Below are 25,914 nucleotides of genomic sequence, written 5' to 3'. Positions count from 1 at the left end.
GTGCCCTAATGTTTCTTTAAGCTAGTTTTGTTCTTGCAATAATATCCATATCATCTGCATAGGCAAACGTCTGCACCATTCTACTGAACATAGTGCCTGTTTTATTGATTTGAGCTGTCCTTATTACCTTCTCTAGAGCTAAGTTAAAAAGCATACATGAGAGTGCACCGCTTGCCTCAGTCCACAGTTAGTTTCAAAACTTGGTGTTAAATTTGCTTGTATCCAATACTTAACATACAACTTTTCCCATAGTCAAAGTTACGAGGGGTATTAACTGTTGTGATTGTCCATTTCATTCATGGCTTCAATAAGCTTATTTCTTTTTATAGTGTCATATGCTGCTTTAAAATCAATAAATATATGATAATCAAAATATCCACGGGTGTGCTGCCGGTCTATAGTGTCCAACGGGCACAATATTTCGGCGATCATACATGTCGCCATCGTCAGGTGAACTGACGGACTGAGCTCCTGTGAACGTGCCGGCACGGAGATCCGTACGCTATGGCTGCTCAGAGGGAACCGGGTCCGGTCGCTGCTGCTCTCATCTAATACATTCCCCTCTTTGGGGAAGTGTGAGGGGGAGTTTGTAGCCTTTTGGCTTTTACTCCCCTGTGTACGTGTGTGTGTGTGTGTGTGTTTTTCTATATATTTTTGGTGTCTGTGATATGTGATGAATTGTTGTGAATGTGTCTGGTGCTTGCCTGGGGTAGGCGAGATGAGTGGTGTTATATGGGAAGGAACTGGATTAGGGATTGGGTGTTGGGATTTTCTCTTCGACCGGTCGCGGCGGCGGCCGATTTAAATACCCTCCGCCCGCGGCGCGCTTCCTCCGCCGTCCGCGCCCCGCGCCACGGTCGCGCGGTGGAACAGATTGTGACGGCGTCTGAGATGACGTCGGTGTGGTGGCTCTGTCCGCCGTGGTCGTCACAACTATACGTTTGCTCGATTTACTCTTGATTAACCCAATCGCTGGTTCCCAAGCCTTGCTAAGATTATAGCCACAGTCACGGTTTATGAGGTCGTCATTGGTGCGAATGTCGATGGCCTCTCTAACAACGCTGTCCCAGTATCTCGACGTCTGTACCAGAATCCTCGTGCGGTTATACTCCATGGCGTGATTTTCCGACAAACAATGTTCAGCGACCGCCGACTTGCTCGGATACATCAGTCGAGTGTGCCTCTGGTGCTCACGGCATCGATCCTCGACGGTACGCATCGTTTGACCAATATACGACTTGCCACATTGACACGGAATCTGGTACACGCCGGCCTTCCTCAAACCGAGGTCATCTTTGGCGCTCCCCACCAGTGTACGAGTTTTATTTGGAGGACAAAACACAGTTCCGACCTGGTGTTTCTTCAGAAGCCGGGCGATTTTCCCTGAGAGTGCGCCTGTGTATGGAATAAATGCAGTGCCTACCTCCTCCCTCGTGATTTCATCCATCTCAACAGGTGGTGCTGCAGTGGTTGGGCGGAGAGCACGTTGAATCTGCCACTCTGAATACCCATTTTTTCGAAATACAGTTCTCAGGTGTTCCAATTCCTGGGGTAGACTCTCTGCGTCAGAGATAGTGCGCGCCCTATGTACTAGAGTTTTAAGTGCCCCGTTCCTCTGTGAAGGGTGGTGGCAGCTGTCTGCGTGCAAATGCAGATCAGTGTGCGTTGTCTTCCGATACACCCCATGACCTGGCCACATGGTATGGATAAACTCCTTGACTTCCTTACACATCTAAACTCCATACACCCCAACATCAAATTCACTATGGAGACTGAAACGGAGGGTAAATTACCTTTCCTTGACGTCTTGGTCAAAAGAAGGGCTGACGGCACCCTAAGGTCATGGGGTGTATCGGAAGACAACGCACACTGATCTGTATTTGCACGCAGACAGCTGCCACCACCCATCACAGAGGAACGGGGAACTTAAAACTCTAGTACATAGGGCGCGCGCTATCTCTGACGCAGAGAGTCTACCCCAGGAATTGGAACACCTGAGAACTGTATTTCGAAAAAATAGGTAGTCAGAGTGGCAGATTCAACGTGCTCTCCGCCCAACCACTGCAGCACAACCTGTTGAGATGGATGAAGTCAAGAGAGAGGAGGTAGGCACTCCATTTATTCCATACACAGGCGCACTCTCGGGGAAAATCGCCCGGATTCTGAAGAAACACCAGGTCGGAACTAGTTTTGTCCTCCAAATAAAACTCGTGCACTGGTGGGGAGCGCCAAAGATGACCTCGGTTTGAGGAAGGCCGGCGTGTACCAGATTCCGTGTCAATGTGGCAAGTGGTATATTGGTCAAACGATGCGTACCGTCGAGGATCGATGCCGTGAACACCAGAGGCACACTCGACTGATGTATCCGAGCAAGTCGGCGGTCGCTGAACATTGTTTGTCGGAAAATCACGCCATGGAGTATAACCGCACGAGGATTCTGGTACAGACGTCGAGATACTGGGACAGCGTTGTTAGAGAGGCCATCGAAATTCGCACCAATGACGACCTCATAAACCGTGACTGTGGCTATAATCTTAGCAAGGCTTGGGAACCAGCGATTGGGTTAATCAAGAGTAAATCGAGCAAACGTATAGTTGTGACGACCACGGCGGACAGAGCCACCACACCGACGTCATCTCAGACGCCGTCACAATTTGTTCCACCGGGCGACCGTGGCGCGGGGCGCGGACGGCGGAGGAAGCGCGCCGCGGGCGGAGGGTATTTAAATAGGCCGCCGCCGCGACCGGACCCGGTTCCCTCTGAGCAGCCATAGCGTACGGATCTCCGTGCCGGCACGTTCACAGGAGCTCAGTCCGTCAGTTCACCTGATGATGGCGACATGTATGATCGCCGAAATATTGTGCCCGTTGGACACTATAGACCGGCAGCACACCCGTGGATATTTTGATTATCAAATACGCCGGGAGAAACTCAGGAATCACAATAAATATATGGTATCTAAGATCAGGGGGTGCATACATCTAACTAGATGTTCTCTACCACATTTAATAAGCTCAGCTGGCACGTCATCATGGCCAGGTGACTTATGGTTGGATTGTTAGCTGACACTCTTGCAACGAGGGCATCCCATTTTCCTCTTCTACATCTACATCTACATCTACATCTACATCTACATCCATACTCCGCAAGCCGCCTGACGGTGTATGGCGGAGGGTATCCTGAGTACCTCTATCGGTTCTCCCTTCTATTCCAGTCTCGTATTGTTCGTGGAAAGAAGGATTGTCGGTATGCTTCTGTGTGGGCTCTATCTCTCTGATTTCATCCTCATGGTCTCTTCTCGAGATATACGTAGGAGGGAGTAATATACTGCTTGACTCTTCGGTGAAGGTATGTTCTCGAAACTTTAACAAAAGCCCGTACCGAACTACTGAGCGTCTCTGCTGCAGAGTCTTCCACTGGAGTTTATCTATCATCTCCGTAACGCTTTCGCGATTACTAAATGATCCTGTAACGAAGCGCGCTGCTCTCCGTTGGATCTTCTCTATCTCTTCTATCAACCCTATCTGGTACGGATCCCACACTGCTGAGCAGCATTCAAGCAGTGGGCGAACAAGCGTACTCTAACCTACTTCCTTTGTTTTCGGATTGCATTTCCTTAGGATTCTTCCAATGAATCTCAGTCTGCATCTGCTTTACCGACGATCACCTTTATATGATCATTCCATTTTAAATCACTCCTAATGCGCACTCCCAGATAATTTATGGAATTAACTGCTTCCAGTTGCTGACATGCTATATTGTAGCTAAATGATAAGGGATCTTTCTTTCTATGTATTCGCAGCACATTACACTTGTATACATTGAAATTGAATTGCCATTCCATGCACCATGCGTCAATTCGCTGCAGATCCTCCTGCATTTCAATACAATTTTCCATTGTTACAACCTCTCGATACACCACAACATCATCTGCTATCTTCTTCCACTTGTTGGCTTTCAGTTAGGTCCCATGCTTCAGCATTCTCTGAATATAATAATTCCTTAAACTACTTTGCCCAACCATGTAATACTCTTTCTTGTGATGCTATCAGTTCACTATTTTGTCCTCTGTATTGTGCTATTTTTGGCTGAAATTCCTTTCTACGGATATTGATCTTTCTTCTGAGATATACTTATTTTGTCATTCTCCTTTAACTTTGAGTGCATTTTAAATTCTCCCTGTAGTTTTTGGAATAGATAATAATCAGCGTTCGCATTAGCATCTCTCAAAATACGGCAGGCTAGTACATCAGTGCCATGCCTGGTACCTATTAATATATAATCAGTTTGGTTACTAGTATTGTTGTCTGGTGGCACCCAGGTGATATTATGTACGTTCTTATGCTGGAAACACGTGACAGAAATTGTCATGTTAAGTGATGCTGCAAATACTAAAATGTAGACTTTCACGGCCGGAAACATCATGTCCATTATAATTATCCGGGCTGTTATGCCGTGGTCGGTTGATGAATTCTGTGTCAATTCCCAACGTTACGTCTCCGACTGCGGGAGACATCTTCAAGGGGTCCGTAGCTCGATGGAAGGTCCAACACACCCACTGGCTCGCTACTTGCATGAATATCAAGAGCTTTGACGGAAACACAGCTCTAAGCAAAGAAGGGAAAGCAGAAAGGTGGAAGTAGTATATAGAGGGTCTATACAAGGGCGATGTACTTGTGGGCAATATTATGGAAATTGAAGAGGATGTAGATGAAGATGAAATGGGAGATACGATACTGCGTGAAGAGTCTGACAGAGCACTGAAAGACCTGAGACGAAACAAGACCCCCGGAGTAGACAAAATACCATTAGAACTACTGACAGCCTTGGGAGAGCCAGTCCTGACAAAACTCTACCATCTGGTGAGCAAGATGTATGAGACACTCGAAATACCCTCAGACTTCAAGAAGAATATAATTATTCCAATCCCAAAGAAAGCAGGTGTTGACAGATGTGAAAATTACCGAACTATCTGTTTAATAAGTCACAGCGCGCAAATACTAATGCGAATTCTGTACAGACGAATGGAAAAACTGATAGAAGCCGACCTCGGGGAAGATCAGTTTGGATTCCGTAGAAATGTTGGAACACGTGAGGCAATACTCACCCTACGACTTATCTTAGAAGAAAGATTAAGGAAAGGCAAACCTACGTTTCTAGCATTTGTAGACTTAGAGAAAGCTTTTGACAATGGTGATTGGAATACTCTCCTTCAAATTCTGAAAGTGGCAGGGGTAAAATACAGGAAGCGAAAGGCTATTTACAGTTTGTACAGAAACCAGTCGGCAGTTATAAGAGTCGAGGGGTATGAAAGGGAAGCAGCTTGCACAGGTGAAGAAGCTTGCACAGGATAGAGTAGCATGGAGAGCTGCATCAAACCAGTCTCAGGACTGAAGACCACAACAACAACAACATACGGAGATCCGTAAATGTTTCCTAAAAGTTAGACGTTAATGTTGTTATTGATGTGGTCTTCAGTCCTGAGACTGGTTTGATGCAGCTCTCCATGCCACTCTATCCTGTGCAAGCTTCTTCATCTCCCAGTACCTACTGCAACCTACATCCTTCTGAATCTGCTTGGTGTATTCATCTCCTGGTATCCCTCTATGATTTTTACCCTCCACGCTGCCCTCAAATACTAAATTGGTGATCCCTTGATGCCTCAGAACATGTCCTACCAACTGATCCCTTCTTCTAGTCAAGTTGTGCTGCAAGCTTCTCTTCTCCCCCATCCTATTCAACACCTCCTCATTAGTTATGTAATCTACCCATCTAATCTTCAGCATTCTTCTGTAGCACCACATTTCGAAAGCCTCTATTCTCTTCTTGTCTAAACTATTTATCGTCCATGTTTCACATCCATACATGGCTACACTCCATATAAATACTTTCAGAAACGACTTCCTGACGCTTAAATCAATACTCGATGTTAACAAATTTCTCTTCTTCAGAAACGCTTTCCTTGCCATTGCCAGTCTACATTTTATATCCTCTCTACTTCGACCATCATCAGTTATTTTGCTCCCCAAATAGCAAAACTCCTTTACCACTTTAAGTGTCTCATTTCCTAATCTAATTCCCTCAGCATCACCCGACGTAATTCGACTACATTCCATTATCCTTGTTTTGCTTTTGTTGATGTTCATCTTATATCCTCCTTTCAAGACACTGTCCATCCCGTTCAACTGCTCTTCCAAGTCCTTTGCTGTCTCTGACAGAATTACAATGTCATCGGCAAACCTCAAAGTTATTATTTCTACTCCATGGATTTTAATACCTACTCCGAACTTTTCTTTTATTTCCTTTACTGCTTGCTCAATATACAGATTTAATAGCATCGGGGAGAAGCTGCAACCCTGTCTCACTCGCTTCCCAACCACTGCTTCCCTTTCATGTCCCTCGACTCTTATAACTGCCATCTGGTTTCTGTACAAATTGTAAATAGCCTTTCGCTCCCTGTATTTTACCCCTGCCACCTTCAGAATTTGAAAGAGAGTATTCCAATCACCATTGTCAAAAGCTTTCTCTAAGTCTACAAATGCTAGAAACGTAGGTTTGCCTTTCCTTAATCTTTCTTCTAAGATAAGTCGTAGGGTGAGTATTGCCTCACGTGTTCCAACATTTCTACGGAATCCAAACTGATCTTTCCCGAGGTCGGCTTCTACCACTTTTTCCATTCGTCTGTAAAGAATTCGCGTTAGTATTTTGCAGCCGTGACTTATTAAACTGATAGTTCGGTAATTTTCACATCTGTCAACACCTGCTTTCTTTGGGATTGGAATAATTATATTCTTCTTGAAGTCTGAGGGTATTTCGCCTGTCTCAAACATCTAGTTCACCAGATGGTAGAGTTTTGTCAGGCCTGGCTCTCCCAAGGCTGTCAGTAGTTCTAATGGTATGTTGTCTACTCCGGGGGTCTTGTTTCGTTTCAGGTCTTTCAGTGCTCTGTCAGACCCTTCACGCAGTATCGTATCTCCCATTTCATCTTCATGTACATCCTCTTCAATTTCAATAATATTGCCCACAAGTACATCGCCCTTGTATAGACCCTCTATATACTACTTCCACCTTTCTGCTTTCCGTTCTTTGCTTAGAACTGTGTTTCCATCAAAGCTCTCGATATTCATGCAAGTGGTTCTCCTTTCTCCAAAGGTCTCTCTAATTTTCCTGTAGGCAGTATCTATCTTGCCCCTAGTGAGATAAGCCTCGACATCCTTACATTTTTCCTCTAGCCATCCCTGCTTAGCCATTTTGCACTTCTTGTCGATCTCATTTTTGAGACATTTGTGTTCCTTTTTGCCTGCTTCATTTACTGCATTTTTATATTTTCTCCTTTCATCAATTAAATTCAATATTTCTTCTGTTACCCAAGGGTTCCTACTAGCCCTCGTCTTTTTACCTATTTGATCCTCTGCTGCCTTCACTACTTCATCCCTCAAAGCTACCCATTCTTCTTATACTGTATTTCTTTCCCCCATTCTTGTCAAGTGTTCCCTTATTCTCTCCCTGAAACTCTGTACAACCTCTGGTTATCCAGGTCCTATCTCCTTAAATTCCCACTGTGCCATTTCTCTGGCGCGTTCCGTATCCGGCACTATTGATAGCGACTTGTATTTTTGTTTCCGTCTGGTTCGGCCTGCGCTGGCGCTGAGGCGGCTGCTGCCCTCTGGAACGTTTTTCGCGGGGGGCCGCGCGCGCTCGGCTCGGCAGTTGGATTCGCACCGAGCTGGTGGTATTTTGCCTTCCGCCCCGGCACGGAGGTGTGGTCTCGTTGTTGGCGGGCCTCGTTGATTTGGGCGTTGGGCAGTGTGGCGTGTTGATGATGTGGTGTAGTGGGCAACTGATGGATCCCCGCACGCGATCGCTCGAGGTTCTCCGCCTCTGAAAAAGGGTGCCACGATATCGCTTGGGTTTCCGCACCCAGAGAAAGGGCAAAAAGATCAAATAACCAGCTTAACTTGACTGTGGTGGACTCTGAGGCTCTTGCTAGTGGCTAAATCCTTGACCAGCAAACTAACCGGCCCTAGAACCAAAACAATTGAACATGGACTGATAAAGGAAGGGTGAACTTACCAAGTCTAATGCCATCCTGGAATCATCCCGGGTAGTTCCTAACAAAGATCTTAACCCCCTATTATGCTCAAAGGGACGTCTGTCCTGGTTATAGCGCTCTGCCTGTCAACGATGGGCTGATTTGATATCTGTCCTAACCCACTGGCAATTTTCCTTAAGGATATCAGGAGTGACAGATGCTGGCAGAAGATCATTAATATTCCAAAAATTAGATTGTGGATAATTGAGGGGATATGACAACAGAAGGGCGACAGGATCAGCTTTCGATGCTTTGTGTTGAGCGATATTAAACGCAAAGTTGAGCCAAGGGAGGGTAGTATCCCATTTCCTTGCGGACTTATCATGGTATATAATAAAGGACGACTTAAGATTATGGTTCACTCTTTCGACGAAGGACGCCTGAGGATAATATGGCGTGGTAATGATGTGCGTAACGATATTGCGAAAACAGAACTGTTTAAATTGCTTAAAAACAAATGCTAGAGTGTTATCGCTCACCAGAGCCTTAAGGGTGCCAAACCAGGAGAAGATGTTAGTGAGGTGTCCAGTAGTAATAGCGGCAGTAACCCCTTGGCTATGAACGAGCCAAACAAATCGCGAAAATGGGTCAACGACCACAATGAGATAATGGTTTCCTTTCTTAATACGGGGATGGGGGCCCATAAAATCAGTAAAGATTTTATCCATAGGGTACAGTTAGCGCTCTGATCATAATAGCGCCCTCGGCGAGTTGTCATTGAGTTTGTTCCTTCTACAAGAGTCGCACTCACTAACCAAACGCCAGATATCCCTGTACAATGACAGCCAGGTCTTCGCCAAGGACTCGTACAGGCCTAAATGTCCACCCACCAGCGAACGGTGGTAGTAATGAAAGATGGAGGGGATTAACTAAAGAGGCAAGCAAAACCTGAATTCCCCGGGTTCACCCACTTGCTTACACAATATACCATTCTTCAGTGAAAAGCTGAGCACCTCCTTCCTGGAAAATTGCCCACTAATCGTTCCCTACAGTGGATCCTGGCCCTGCTTACTTTTAAGATCGGCAAATAACTGTGGCACTTCGCCCAGAGCAGTACAATCAAGTTCATCAGAGCCATCGGCTCTATCTCCCTCAGTTGTATCTTCCTCCTCAAACATGCGGCTGAGTGCATTGGCTACCTGATTGTCAGAACCTTTAATGTGGCGCACCTTAAAATGAAACGTCGAAATCTGGAACGCCCACCTCGCAATTCTACCAGTTTTCCCGGGTCTGGTCAGCACCCTACTTAACTCCTGATTATTGGTCTCTGAATCGAATTCCCTATGTTCCAGATAGAATTGGAACTTTTCTAGAATGGCCAATGTCTCACATTCATACTTGGAATAATTCAATTTGGGTCCGGACAGACTCCTTACGCAAAAGTAAACAGTGTCTTTGACCTTGGTCTCCTGGAGGAGAACCGCAGCAGTCCCTGTGTTTTTTCGGTCTGTACAATAAATCTCTTGCCAAAGTTGGGCACAGCCAACACCGGGGAGAGGGGTCTTAATAGCTTCAAAAGCACACTGTTGGCTTTCGCCCCACACAAAATTTACTCCGTTCCTGGGTAGGTTATTAAGAGAGACAGCAACCTGAGCAAAATTTGGAAAGAACCGGCGGAAATAGTTGGCCATTCTAATAAACGTAGCTACCTCCTTCCTAGTTGTAGGTTGGGGACCTCTTCAAGTCCTTCATTCGCTCTTGGTCGATACTAACGCCATCCGTAGAAATTAGATGACCCAAAAATGAAGCCTGACTCCTGGCGAGAATAATCTTAGATTTCTTGACGGTCAATCCAGCATCACAAAGCTCGACAACACCTGTCTAAGATGGGAAAGGTGTTCCTCAAACGAAACACTATAAATGACCATGTCATCCAGGTAATTAAATACACAGACGAAAGCAAGTCCCTCAAGACATGTTCCAACAAACGAGAAAGAACAGCAGCTCCAGTGGCCAACCCAAATGGTACCCTATTGAACTCATAGAGATTCCAGTCAGTGCAAAAGGCTGTGACATGCTTAGATTTTTTGGTGAGAGAGATTTGATAATTGGCTTGATTCAAGTCAAACAGAGTGAACCACTTCACCTCAGAGAACCATGTGAAATAGTTGTGAAGTTGAGGCAAGGGGACTGACTCTAAAGCAACTTTTTCGTTCAGCAGCCTATAATTCATGACTGCTCTGTAGTCCTGACCCTAAGCCTTGGGGACAAGAAAAATCGACTAGGCATAAGGAGAAGGCCTGATAACCCCACCCTACAACGTATTATCCAGCTTAAGCCTCAAGATTTTCATTTTAGGGGGCGAAAGTCGATAAGGAGACTGCTGAACAGGAACATCATCAATCATATAGGATCACACAAGTCACTCCTAGATTATTGGACAAAACATCAGGAAACTCTCCCAACAGACCCAACAAATGCGTGGCCTGCTCCAATTGAAGATGAACCATGTCAAACTCCCCAGTCTCACAAGTTATAGAATTAATGACGCTTGGATGGCGACAATAACAGAGGGCTATCTTCTCACCTGGCGAGAATTTAAAGAAGGCACGACTAGCAAAATCAAGGACCAACTCAGTTCTTTGAAAAAAATCGCAACTGAGCAATACGTTGAACTGCTAGGTCCTTTACAACCAGGAGATTAACCATGAAAGAAGATTACGGTTAATGAAGTAAACGATCCACGCAGTGGACACCAAATGATGAAGCTACTCCTTATGTTTCTGATCTAGACCGCCAAAAAATGCGAAGGAACTGTTAATCAGAACTCAGGGAGAAGTTGTAGTCAAATTCACAATTGATTTATTGATCTTAAACAAGACAAGACAACAAAATTATTAAAGAATCATCATACAAAAAATATTTATTTAACAAAAACCTTACTAAAATGGGATCTATGGTGGACAAAATCATCTGCTGGGGATCGACACACGACACTAACCAGAACACTGCTCGCTTTATCTCACCTCATACACGTGAATCCAGGTTATGGCATCAAACTACGCCACCACCAAGCATCTATATTCCACCATACAAAAAAAAGGAAGAATATGGTTCGAAAGAACAGGGTGCTGAGAAATAGATATTATAGCCCTATGTTGCAGCAGCGAATACTTTACTGACCTACTGGTGAAGGCGGCGCACTATGATGTGTTCGGCGACTGAAGTCATGGATGGCGGAAATCTGTTATTAAATGCGCGTTCCCGAAAAATGCAAGTACACGGTCCTGTGTTCGGTTACTTCAAAATGCAGGTACCTCCCTAACAGCCTCTGAAACCCTGATGGATTCCAGTGTGCAGGTGGACCAATTTGCTGGTCTACCAAAGCAATATGACTCCGTGCCACGACTGTGCGTGTCGGAATACATCAAATGTTTAGACGGCCGACTCAAGACAAATAAGTACACCCACGCGTCACTCGTTGTGACCGTGATGATATAAGCAGTACCTCTGATGGTTCAGAAGGTGACTGGCACAGGCTCTAAGTCGCGCTCTAGCAAAGGACACAAGTCTCACCGTTTATGTAGAGACCTGCCTTTACTAGTGAAGCGTTAGTACAAGAGGCTTGTAAAAGAGTGCTGATCTCCCTTTCTCCCCATTTCCTCGTCAGCTCGGTTCTAAAAGCACATTTCTCTGTTTTTTTTTTTTTATTTCCCCCATTTCCACACAAGCCAATCACGAGCTGGAGCCCAGCATTCTAAGCTCGGTGAATGGTCTTTGCACTGCAAACCGATTTGACCAATCAGAGACTTAAAGTTAATTGGCAGAAAATGGAAAAAAAATCAGCTTCACGGGCTCTTTCCCACATGTTTGCCGTGTCATTTGCTAACACAACACAGGGTGGAAGCACAGCCCTCCATAAACAGCTTGTTATCTCCCCTGTTGCATCCATTTCAAAGTTTGCAAAGAACGGCCATAAACTCACATTGACAAAAGATGTTTTGAAACAGAGTGTGGACATTTGGGCCCCAGTTTTCCTGTCCCACGGACATCCGCAGATCGTTTCATTTCTTTTGGCGGCTTGCTCACTAACAAGGCCTACAATGTGCAGTCGGCGACTTTTCGGTGCTAGGCCGTATACCTGGACGTCTGACGCCAAAGCTTAATGAGTTTCTGCACAATGCGGCCGCGGCACGGCCCGTCTGGAAATGTCTCCTCACCGTTCTCCAGAAAAAACGCGGTTTGTCGCCCCACCAACGCCGCGCTTTTACTGCAGTCGTTTAAGTTGGTACACTGTTCCTTTGAACGCAGGTAAATCTTACCGTGTTTCTTTCCCTAGAGCACGCAAACAAGACCATAAACTGCTGCCCACCATTAAATCACAATGAATGAAGTCAAATCGCCGTAGATCGTATTCCCTACACCGAATCAGAAGTGAGAGTGCCCTGCAATCTCTCAAGCAGAAAAAATTGCAAATGTACAAGCTAATGTGCACCTCCCCAACCAGAGGGAACTCTTGCAGATTGGACACATGATATCTCTGAGGGCAGGGGCACACAGGAGATAATTTATACACATGGCAAACTCCAAATACCACTTATAGTCAAGCAATAAAAAATTACTGCTGGAGTCCAATAATGTTCGCAGAGGTTGCTGTCCGACATGGACACAAACATAAGGGAGCGACGACCTTGTCGCAGCTTGAATATGTGTTCACCAAGGGGTGACCATCTCTGACATGTACGAACCCTGCACCCCTCTTCCCCCCTCCCTGCCCCGCCTCCCCCACAGTGTCAGCCGTTAGGCCTCGGGGCCTGCACAGCCTGACACTTGTGTACAAGTTGGCTATGCAGGCAACAACGAAAACAACGCTTGAGAGAGGGTTTGTCACCCCTGGTAACATAAGGCACCAGTGCCAAACCTACATCTACCCTACGCTGCTCATCACCATAAGTGAGCGCCTCAATAGAATCTAAGAGTTATTGCAATTCACCAAAGTTGGTGGGATGGTGAACAAACAGCAAACGTGATCGATCCTTGGGGCACATGCCCTCCAACATGTTCAAAGCGCTATCAGACTCAGTAATGGACATTCCGAGGACTAGCATGGCTGTGAACATTTGTTCCATATATTGGCTCAACATCTCCGACGATGTCTGAACCTGCCAATAATACTTCCGCTCAAGCTCACTGAACATATGTGTCGACAACTTTCTGCCTATAATAATTGCCCTCAACCACCCCATAGAATACTGATGTCTCAAGATTTCTGAAACCAGAGTACCCAATATCCCTTTTGCTAAAGATTAAAGCGAGGGCAGGCATCAGTATGAGAGTCAAACCTCAAAAGCAGCCATAAGGCTTTCTGCACTTGATTTGAACTGTCCACAGACAGTTCTAAAATACTGATTAGGAAGCACACAATCGGATTGAATAACTTAGCAAAGTGATCGGATGGCAAACTGCCTAGACTTCGGGGCTCAGAGCGCTCGGTGTCACTGAATTCATTACGTCTTAAAATTTCCTGCCCCAAGTCTACATACTTGCTTTCTAAACACAGGGATGCCGCCCTAACCTGCAAGTCCCTTGCCTGATCACTCGACTGCTTAACTGTCAGTCTCAAACACACACACACACACACACACACACACACACATGCATGAAACCTTCCACATAGAATTAATTAATTTCAGGCATAGCCGTAACAGTTTCCAAATCGTAATTTTTGCTTAAATAATTTGTCTACATTAAATTGTATATGGTTGCAGATGACGAACTGCGAAAGAAAACAGTCACTGTAAAAACAGAATAAATCAGGAAAATCACACCATGTATGAATTCATAATTTTATGTCTTTCTTCAAAACTCTGTAATTGCTAGTATTTACATATATACAAACAGTAAAGGAGATTCTTTATGTCTGACAGCCATAAAATAAAGCCCACTGATGATGCTGCAACTGCAGTGAAACATGTTTGGGATAAAAAACAAAATTATGTTATGCTAAAGGCGGATCCCATCCAAAAACATATGTATTATCTAATCCTTCTTTTAGTCAGGCTGCGTTACAAATTTCTTTGCTCTCTGATTCAATGAAGACATCTTCATTCGTTAACCAACCTACATATCCAATATTCAGTGTTATTCTGACAAGGGAACCTCCCCATCGCACCCCCCTCAGATTTAGTTATAAGTAGGCACAGTGGTTAGGCCTTAAAAAACTGAACACAGATCAATCGAGAAAACAGGAAGAAGTTGTGTGGAACTACGAAAAAAAATAAGAAAAATATACGAACTGAGTTGTCCATGCGCAAGATAAGCAACATCAAGGAAAGTCTGAGTTCAGGAGCGCTATGGTCCCGTGGTTAGCGTGAGCAGCTGCGGAACGAGAGGTCCTTGGTTCAAGTCTTCCCTCGAGTGAAAAGTTTTCTTTACTTATTTTTGCGAAGTTATGATCTGTCCGTTCGTTCATTGACGTCTCTGTTCACTGCAATAAGTTTAGTGTCTGTGTTTTGCGACCGCACCGCAAAACCGTGCGATTAGTAGACGAAAGGACGTGCCTCTCCAATGGGAACCGAAAACATTTGATCGCAAGGTCATAGGTCAACGGATTCCTCCACAGGAAAACACGTCCGATATATTCTATGCGACACTGGTGACGGCATGTGCGTCACATGACAGGAATATGTTGTCGACCCACCTAACTTGTACAGCTGGCGAATGGGTAAAAAGATTCTTCTACCTTGCCCGATTTAGGTTTTCTTGTGGATGTGATAATCACTCCCAAAAAAGTGATGAAAGCATTAGAGTTTGTCACATAAACTGCAACAAATGAATGCAACAGTTTCACAGTCGCACAGTTTTCCCTGTGCTCTGTCAAAACAGATGTTTTTAACGTTTTCAAATTTTTCCGTGTGTAGACTGTCAAATCCTGCATATGTCCAAGCAAATCTGAACATGTCCTGGAATTTTGGAGAGCGAAGTTGATTATGTGTGAGTGCCTGAACTTTGATAATTATCTGAAAGAAAAAAAATAAACTTGTCACTCGAGGGAAGACTTGAACCAAGCACCTCTCGTTCTGCAGCTGCTCACGCTAACCATGGGACCACGGCGCTCCTCAGCGCGCACTCTCCTTGATGTTGCCTATGTTGCACATGGACTACTCAGTTTGTATATTTTGCTTATTTTTTTCATAGTTCCACTCAACTTCTTCCTGTTTTCTCGATTGATCTGTGTTCAGTTTTTCAAGGCCTATCCATTGTGCCAACTTATAACTAAATCTGAGGGGGTTGCGATGGGGAGGTTCCCTTGTGAGCACCATATGGGGTTCTTATACTGTCACTCGTCAAGATATTTATCATGTAACATAGGGTCGTAAATTTATTGATGTGCATTATCGCACAGTGTAGGAGTATACTGCAGATACCTCTGGTTTTGCCGAGGCACCACTCCGAAATAATCGTCGCTCGCTGACAGTGCCTTGAATACCGTGTAATTTTTGTTGCTGGACTAGACCGTTTAGTCGAGTGGAGGGAGTCACACTCTGTAATTCCAAGTCGGGGCGGGTGGAGCTCAGACGATGTGCTTGCAGGCATTGTTCCGATGGAACTGGTAATTCGCTTCTTATATAATAATCGGCGCCGCGCTTGTTAGCTTTTGAGTTTCAGTGTGAACCGATCAGTGTCGTGTGGCGGCATGTGGAATATTGCTAAATTGTGGAAATTTAAAAAAGTGCTTGAGATGAATAATGTTTTAAGTAATAAATCGTATTTTTGGTGATCCAGTAACAACTGTTCTGTATCGAACCCGTCAATATACACTTCACTTCATCAAACTATCAACATATCATTAAATGCACGGAGGAGAGAGAGGCAGAATCGCCGTAATGTAACACACGTGTAAGTCATGTTGTAACAATATGTCTTCCATTTTTCTCTTGTCTGTCTTGTTTTTCGTCTACGTCTCACTTTTATAATATTATAAAGCTACACTCCAGATAAATAATTTTCACAAAAGATTCAATAACAAATTTATAATCGATGTTTACATGTTTCTCTTTTTCAGTGCTTTTGTCAGTGTCGAGTTTATTTTCGCTTCTGCCGTCATCAGTTACGTTGCTTCCTTAAATAGCGAAACTCTTCAACTGTTTTTAATGTTTACCATTTCGTAATCTAATTCCGTGACTTAAATATAATACACTCCATTATGAAATTACAATGAAATCCATACCTTTAGCTGCTTACAGGCGTTGATGAATATCAATGGCTACAGTTGAAATTGTCTGCTCCCTGTCAGGGACGCGAACCCGAGCTCTCCTGCTTACATGGGACACGCTCTATCCGACTTAGCCATCGAGGACACAGAGGACACTGCGACTGCAGGGACTGATCTCTGGCACGCCCCCGTGAGACCCATATGTCCAACTTGCTGTCCGCACACTACATTTGTAGTGCCCCTGCCCACTATATTCATTACAAATGGCAGTCAATCTACCGATTCTCGTAAGAGTTCGGGCAATTTGAGTGCATCCGCACTGAAGAAGATCAAAAAATGGTTCAAATGGCTCTGAACACTATGGGACTTCTGAGGTGCCGGCCGGTGTGGCCGTGCGGTTCTAGGTGCTTCAGTCTGGAACCGCGTGACCGCTACGGTCGCAGGTTCGAATCCTGCCTCGGGCATGGATGTGTGTGATGTCCTTAGGTTTAAGTAGTTCTAAGTTCTAGGGGACTGATGACCACAGATGTTAAGTCCCATAGTGCTCAGAGCCATTTTTTTGAACTTCTGAGGTCATCAGTCCCCTAGAACTTAGAACTACTTAAACCTAACTAACCTAAGGACATCACACACAGCCATGCCCGAGGCAGGATTCGAACTGCAACCGTAGAGGTCGTGCGGTCCCAGTCTGTAGCGCCTAGAACCGCTCGGCCTCCCCGGCCGGCTGAAGAAGATCATTGGCCAGTGAACCTTTCGGACATGTCCGATCCCATTGGTGATCTTACAGCTCTTGAAGAATGAAATTACAATGAAATAACAGACCTTTAGCTGCTTATAGGCGTGATAAAAATCAACGCCTGTAAGACGTAAGACCTTCCAAGACCATTGTCATTTCTATTAGATTTACAATATCATCAGCTTTTAGTATTTACTTCTCCATCCTGAATTTTACTCTAATTTCTAAATTAGTCCTTGATTTCATTTTTGCTTGCTCTGTGTACAGATGTAGCAACGTTAGGAATAGACCACGGACCAACTTTTTTTGTAATTGCGCATTACAGAACAATGGACTCGTGATCTCACTTACTGTGATACTTTTCTCATATGAACGACACATGTTTTAACGTAGTAATTTCAAACTTATGAAATATTGTGTACGAACACTTCGGCTGTAGTACTGTAACGTTTTAAAAACCTGTTGCGAGTGTAATGTATCGGTGCAACCAGTATGAATTTTCTGTTCAAATTTGCAGGCTGCCTGTTGGACGTGAATAACAGTTCCGTGACGCCCAACCCACAGCCACTACTGCTAAACCGCAGTGGCAGAAAAGACGTGCACGGCTTCGTGAAGCCAGACTCTTCGGGAATAATCTCGCTCAATTATAACGAGAAAATCACCCTGGCGTGTCCTGGCAGCAGGTTCCGGCGCATCAATGGGCAGCAAGTAAGAGCCTCCTGCGTTTCGGCCTCCACTTTCAAAGTGAAAAAACAGCGATACGCCTTTGCTGACCTCGACTGCCTGTCCCCGCCAGAGCAATCGGCCCAGGTGACGGGCAGAAAGTGTGGCAGCAAACGTCAGTACCAGATGATCCGACTTGGCTACAAGGTGCGCTCAGACTTCTACACACTCATTGATGTCTGCTTCGATAATCGCTGCTACAAAACGGTCTACGTCAGTTTCACAATGGTCGCCGAAATAGGGGGCAAGCAAAACGGTTCGTTCACGTCCACGTGGTTGGACGGCAGATTTTTCGGGAACATCGACGTGCAGAGGCAGTACAATTTCAATACGCAGGTCAATACGTTCACCACACTACTGGGTTCCAGAGCGAACAGGTACATTTCTAAATCTAACTTCCTTACCAGGGGACACCTCGCCGCTAGGTCCGATTTCATGCTCCGCATACAGCAAAACGCCACGTACTTCTACGTGAACGCCGCGCCGCAGTGGAAATCGTTCAACGGTGCCAACTGGAACACCATGGAGAACGACGTACGTTCCTATGCTCAGAACACGTTGGTCAACCTGGAAATCTACACGGGCACTCACGGCATCACGACGCTGCCCAATGCGAATGAAGTCGAGACGGAGTTGTACCTTTATGCTCATGGCAGAAGGTACATTCCAGTGCCGAATATCTTCTGGAAGATCGTGTACAATGCGTTCACTAAGGAAGCTGTGGTGCTCCTAGGCGTAAATAACCCATACATTCGCAACCTAACCTCTGACTACATAGTCTGCAAAGACATGTGCCGCAGTATCAGATGGCTGTCCTGGGACGCCAATAATACGAGGAAGGGATACTCGTACTGCTGCCGGTACGCAGATTTCAAGGAAACCGTGCCCGATGCGCCAGACATCGTTGTGCGCTCTCTGCTTACCTAATCCCTTCAGATAGCAGCACTTCGTATTGACTTTGGGATATCTGTATTTCAGATGGTCTACAGTCTTGTGGTTTCTTTATATGTATAATTCAAATGAATCTTCTTGGTGCCTTCTTTGTACATCTAATCCTGAAATAAAAATTCACAAATTCCATATCTACCTGAAAATTATTCTACCAGTATCAATAAAACAATCCAGTACCTTGGTTTTATTTGTGACACATTTATTTTACAGCATGTTTGGTGATTGGACAGCAACATTGGATTACTCTAAATTACGTCTATATGCGAAAACACACAATTAATTTCACACTTTTATCTAATTTTCTATTATATGAGACACTCTTCGTCATCTTTGTTTATGTCTTTCTAGTCGTCTTGCTAATAGCCCAGACTTTCGACCGTACGTCTAATAGCTCTACCTCTGAATGATATTTTTTTTGAATATTAGTTGTAAAGAATAAGTAAAAAGTGCGGTTATAATGACAGGGGAATTGAAATCGTCAAAGCCTGCGCTGTCGGTCCACCTTTAACACGATAATGTTTGGCCGTGGAAAGATAACTGAAAGTCTTGCATCAGAATTCGTATTGTAATAAAAATGACGTTCAAAAGTGACATCGCACTTCGTGCTCTGGCTGCTGAATGAAGATAGGTTCGTTTTTGGAACGCGCAATAAGCACTTAAGGCTGCGACAATGGCTGCTGATCCATTGCATCATCGTATTATGACGACCGACAACGAATATGTGTAGAAAGACGTTAAAAGAATCAGACAAGCGCAAGGAAAAAATTAAATAAGTGATTAAAACAAATTTTCGTGACAATAGAATTTAACCCAATCAGAATATTAGTACACGACACCATGTTTTAGTCCATTCGTTCGTGAGTAAGGCTAGGAAACGAGAATGTAAAATACGGCGCTGAGACACCAGCATTTGTCCCTTTTAAAACAAACCAAGAATAAAATGCGGGCAGAGAATGAACTCCTATGCAATTAACTACATCTTTGAGATCGGGAAACTGTGGGTATAAAGTTAAATGTTGTATTGTATACGGTATGACAGGTGAAAATTTTGTAACACCACTTAGCTCAGAAAACTCCGATTCCACTCTACCATTTTATACTGCCTTTGTATAAAATTGCAGGACCCGATTATAGTGGAGCAAAAGCAAGGACACGCCTACTTTAATGGGCCATATCCTCACGACAACTGGCCATCGCAAGATAGGATGTTGCCAGGTGGTGCAGTCGGCATTTGATACTGCAAGGAAAGTGTATAGGAGGACCATGGGCGAGCGGAGAATCATAGTAGGGGGTGCATATGGGAAAATCTACTGACATAAAGTTCTTTGACAAAGGGCCGCTTATTATGCCCAGGCACCAGTGAAACTACGAGTGGGCTACAAGGTGCTCATCAAAGAATGTGGAGGGTGGAGGCTTGCCCGTTCTGAAAAGTAGGTTAAGCGGCTATCTGAGTCAGAGCAGACGACATTGTACAACTCTGGCATAGGCGTAACTGGTCTTCAGGACACCGTTCAGCGCACGTTGTTGAACATTGGTTTCTAGATTATCGAGCCTGGAACGTGGATCAATGGAAACGTGTCACTTGGTCGGATGAATAACTTACCTTGTTACATCCGATCGGTGGTCGTCACCAGATACACTGTCAACAAGGCATAGAGCTGCTCGAAAGAAACACCACGCCACTGTCGCAAGCATGGGGGGGGGGGGAGGGGGGAGGGGGGGACAGTACTATCCATTGAGCGACGTTTACCTAGGCTTCCGCAGGACCTATGGTAGAAATCGAAGACACCGTGACAGCTGCGCACTATGTAAACATCACAACAGACCAGCAGCATTCCTTTTTGGTTGATGTCTTCCACAACGGAGATGGCACCTTCCGTTAGGATAGCTGTCAGTGAACACGCTCGGAACTGTGCTACAGTAATTTGAGAGACATAACAATAAACTCACATTGATATCTTAGCACCAGATTCGAGTGTTCTGAACCCAAATGTAAATATTTAGGAAGCTATTGGGAGCCAGTTGCGCGCCACGAACTACGGGCTGTTAATTTACGGTAGTCGCGTGACCTGTGCGTAGACGTCAGGTGCCAAATACCTCTGGACACTCAGCAAGGACTTGTCCAATGCATGACACGCAGAATCGATGCTATTTTGCGTTCCGCAGGTGGACCAGTACATGATAAGCAGGCTGTAGTTAAGTTATGGCTCATCAGTGTATTTTGCGGTTGATCCTCAAGTTATTCAGAGTATTCTCATAACATCTCAGTCATTGAGATTAAGCATTTCGTTTGTACATTGCATAGTGCTTGGGTAAAAGAAACAAAAAGTGGCATGTTGTTGTTGTGGTCTCAGTCCTGAGACTGATTTGATGGAGACCTCCACGCTACTCTATCCTGTGCAAGCTTCTTCATCTCCCAGTACCTACTGCAACCTACATCCTTCTGAATCTGCTTAGTGTATTCATCTCTTGGTGTCCCTCTTCGATTTTTACCCTCCACGCTACCCTCCAATACTAAATTGGTGATCCCTTGACGCCTCAACACATGTCCTACCAACCGATCCCTTCTTCTAGTCAAGTTGTGCCACAAACTTCTCTTCTCCCCAATCCTATTCAATACTTCCTCATTAGTTATGTGCTCTACCCACCTAATCTTCAGATTCTTCTGTAGCACCACATTTCGAAAGCTTCTATTCTCATCTTGTCCAAACTATTTATCGTCCATGTTTCACTTCCATACATGGCTACACTCCATATAAATACTTTCAGAAATGACTTCCTGACACTTAAATCTATACTCGATGTTAAAAAGTTTATCTTCTTCAGAAACGCTTTCCTTGCCATTGCCAGTCTACATTTTATATCCTCTCTATTTCGACCATCATCAGTTATTTTGCTCCCCAAATAGCAAAATTCCTTTACTACTTTAAGTGTCTCATTTCCTAATCTAATTCCCTCAGCATCACTCGACTTAATTCGACTACATTCCATTATGCTCGTTTTGCTTTTGTTGATGTTCATCTTATACCCTCCTTTCAAGACACTAACCATTCCATTCAACTGCTCTTCTAAGTCCTTTGCTGTCTCTGACAGAATTACAATGTCATCGGCGAACCTCAAAGTTTTTATTTTTTCTCCGTGGATTTTAATACCTACACCGAATTTGTCTTTTGTTTCCTTCACTGCTTGCTCAATATATAGATTGAATAACATTGGGGAGAGACTACAACCCTGTCTCACTCCCTTCCCAACCACTGCTTCCCTTTCATCCTCTCTGAGGGGCAACAATTATACGAAGAGATGGTGTGTGAGAATGTTATATCAAATAACCTTATTGCAGTCGTAAATTCCAATCAGCAAGGTAAGTCTGGGTAGAAAATTGCTTCGTATCGTCATCATAATGGTGCTGCATTCGGTTATGCAGTCATTGGGCATAGAGTCAGAAATTAATTATTTTTCTCTTAATTGAAAACTTTTATCTCACAAAAATTAGAATTGCTAAGATTATTTTTCCTCTGTTGTCAATTAAAAACCGACGAAATTATACAAGACAGTCATACGTTGTTTTCTTGTTGGAACTAAGAATATTCTAAGAATAATGATAAAGAAATTTAAAAAAAATAAGTAACAATAAAAATAATCGCATGCAGGATAACGCTATAAAGTTACATACGACCCAAGGCATTTCCTTTCTTGCTCCTGGTTTTAGAAACCGCCTGGTAAATGCAGAGGAATCAGCAGTGGTCTACGGAAAATGTATGCAGAAGGAACGAGAAACACAGCACTGAAGACACAAAAGAACGTCTACACGACATTCAGTATTTTAATTTATTTGGAGGTCATCTCTTGTCCTGTTCGCCTGTTCATATCTCCCAACGAGAACACCTTTGAATGGATGATACATATGAAGTTTAAGTATTCGTGGTCTAGGAGTAGCGTCTTAGATGAGCAATCAAGAGGTCTGCGATCCTGGGCGTGAATCATGTCACTGCTTAAATTTAGGAAAAAAAAGTCAACAAAGGCAGCCGAAGAATTCCAGCACAAGAAATCACTCTCATTCTGCCAACCGCTTTGTCCAAGAGGTTGGAGGAGCGGACAGAGATTGAGGGTACTCTCTGGCCCCTGGAGCGGGAAACTGCTCCTAAAAGACAGACAAATCAGCAATGATCAACGGCATGAGTTTATAGAAGACAATGGAAACCACTGGATTGAAGATACATAATGTGTATGCCTTCGGGGTGGGAAAATCTCCCTTAAGGCGGAAGAATCAGCAATGATCAACGGCATGAGGATGCAGAAGATAATGGAAACCACTGCATTAAAGACGCTAACGTGTATCCATGTGGCTTGTAATTGAAAAAGTGTTATGATGATCTCTCCATTGGCAGAAGATTGCGGAATAATCCCCATTCGGATCTCCGGAAGGGGACTGCCAAGGAGGAGGTGACCATGAGAAAAAGATTGAATAATCAACGAAAGGGTAACGTTCTAAGAGTCTGGGAGTGGAATGTCAGAAGGTTGAATGTGGTAGGGAAGCTAGAAAACCTGCAAACGGAACTGCAAAGGCACAATCTAGATACAGTATGCGTCAATGAAATGAAATGGAAAGAAGACAAGTATTTCTGGTCAAATGAGACAGGGTAATATCCACAGCAGCAGAAAATAGTATAATGGGAGTAGGATTCCTTATGAATAGGAATGTAGGGCAGAGATTGTGTTACTGTGAACGGTTCAGTGATAGGGTTATTCTTATCAGAATTGACAGCAACCCAACACCGACAACGATACTTCAGGTATACATGCCGACGTAGCAAGGTGAAGATGAAGACAGAAAAATTATTTGAGGATATTGAAAGGGTAACATAATATGCAAAGGGAGATGAAAGTCTAATAGTCGTGGGGGACTGGTATGCAGTTGTAGGGGAAGGCGTGGAAGAAAACGCTACAGGAGAATATGGGTTTGAGACAAGGAATAAGAGAGGACCAAGACTAATTGAGTTACGTAATAAATTTCAGGTAGTAATAGCGAATACTCTGTTCATGAACCACAAGAGGAGGAGCTATATTCGGAAAAGACCGGATGATACGGGAAGATTTCAGTTAGATTACATCATGTTCAAACAGAGATTCCGAAATCGGATTCTGGATTGTAAGGCGTGCACAGGAGCACATATAGACTCAGATCTCAATTTGATATTGATAAAGAGTAGGCTGAAGTTTAAGATATTAGTCAGGAAGAAGCAATACGCAAAGAAGTGGGATACGGAAGTACTAAGGAATGACGAGGTACACTTGAAGTCATAGCAATAAAGAATAGTCCAGTAGGCAGTACAGTAGAAGGGGAATTGACACTCTAAAAAGGACAATCATAGAAACTGGAAAGAAAAACATCGGTACAAAGAAGGTAACTGCGAAGAAACCACGGGTAAAAAAAATACTTCAGCTGATCGATGAAAGAAGGAAGTATAAAAATATTCAGGGAAACTCAGGAATACAGAAGTAAAGCTACTGAGGAATGAAATAAATAGGAAGTGCAGGAAAGCCAAGACGAAATGGCTGCTTAAAAAATGTGAAGAAATCGAAAAAGAAATGATAGTCGGAAGGACTGATACGGTATATAGAAAAGTCAAAACAACCTTCAGGGAAATTAAAAGCTAGGGTGGTAACATTAAGAGTGCAACGGGAATTCCATTGTTAAATGCAGAGGAGAGAGCGGATAAGTGGAAAGAGTACATTGAAGGCCTCTATGTTGGGGAGGATTTGTCCGATGTAATAGAAGAAGAAACAGGATTCGATTTAGAAGAGATATGGGACCCAGTACTAGAATCAGAATTTAAGAGAGATTTGGAGGACTTAAGATCAAATAAGGCAGAAGGGATCGATAACATTCCATCAGAATTTCTAAATCATTAGGGGAAGTGGCAACAAAACGACTATTCAGGTTGGTGTGTAGATTCTATGAGTCTGGCAATATACTTTCTGAAAAATATCGTCCATACAATGCCGAAGACTGCAATAGCTGACAAGAGCGAGAATTATCGCACAATCAGCTTAACAGATCATGCATCCAAGGTGGTTACAAGAATAATGTACAGAAGAATGGAAAAGAAAATGGAGGATGTGTTAGGTGACGATCAGTTTGCCATTATAAAAGGTGAAGGCACCAGAGAGGCAATTCTGACGTTGCGGTTGGTAATGGAACCAAGACTAAAGAAAAATTAAGACACGCTCATAGGATTCGTCGAGATGGTAAAAGCGTTCGACAATGTAAAATAGTGCAAGATGTTCGAAATTCTGAGAAAAATAGGGGTAAGCTATAGGGAGAGCGATTATGCACAATATGTAGAAGAACCAGGAGGGAATAATATGAACGGTCTTCCAAGAACTAAATGCTCGGATTAAAAAGGGTGTAAGACAGGGATGTAGTCTACTGTTCATTCTGTGCATCGAAGTAGCAATGTTCAGAACTGGAATTAAAATTCGAGGTGAAAGAGTATCAATGATACGATTCGCTGATGACAATGCTACCCTGAGTGAAAGTGGAGAAGAAGTATGTGATCTGCTGAATGGAATGGACAGTCTAATGAGTACAGAATATGGACTGACCGTAAATCGAAGGAAGAGGAAAGTAATGAGAAGTAGCATAAATGAGAAAAGCGAAAAACTTAACATCAGGATTGATGGTCACGAAGTAGACGAAGTTAAGAAATTCTGCTACCTAGGCAGCAAAATAACTAATGAAGGACGGGGCGAAGAAGACAATTAAAGCAGTCTAGCAAAAAGGGCATTCCTGGCCAAGAGAAGTCTGCTTGTATCAAACATAGGCCTTAATTTGAGGAAGGCATTTCTGAGAATATACGTATGGAGCACAGCACTGTATGGCAGGGAAACATGGACTATAGGAAAACCGGAACAGAAGAGAATCGAAGCATTTGAGATGTGGTGCTACAGACAAATGTTGGAAATTAGGTGGAATGATAGAGTAAGGAACGAGGAGGTTCTGTGCAGAATCGTCGAGGAAAGGAATGTGTGGAAAACACTGACAAGGAGAAGGGACAGGATGATAGGACACCTGTTAAGACATCAGGGACTGACTTCCAAGGTACTAGAAGGAGCTGTAGAGGGCAAAAACCATAGAGGAAGGCAGAGATTGGAATACATTCAGCAGATAATTGAGGACGTAGTTTGCAAGTGCTACACTGAGATGAAGAGGTTGGCAAGGAGAGAAATTCGTTGCAGTCCACTTGAAACCAGTCA

General features: G+C 43.9%; 1 protein-coding gene across 1 annotated transcript in view; it reads left to right on the top strand.

Annotated features, from left to right (window-relative positions):
• The window catches only part of LOC126090078 (uncharacterized), a 31,477-nt gene extending 12,844 nt beyond the window's left edge, over nucleotides 1–18,633 (top strand). Inside the window, exon 2 of the mRNA XM_049906962.1 lies at nucleotides 17,501–18,633. Within this exon, the coding sequence (XP_049762919.1) occupies nucleotides 17,501–18,633 (1,133 nt within the window). The remainder of the gene's footprint in view (nucleotides 1–17,500) is intronic.
• The last annotated feature ends 7,281 nt before the right edge of the window (nucleotides 18,634–25,914 follow it).

This window comes from Schistocerca cancellata, chromosome 1 (genome assembly GCF_023864275.1).
Source record: "Schistocerca cancellata isolate TAMUIC-IGC-003103 chromosome 1, iqSchCanc2.1, whole genome shotgun sequence".
NCBI classification, from domain to species: Eukaryota; Metazoa; Arthropoda; class Insecta; order Orthoptera; family Acrididae; genus Schistocerca; species Schistocerca cancellata.
This window is presented reverse-complemented; position numbering and strand designations above follow the sequence as displayed.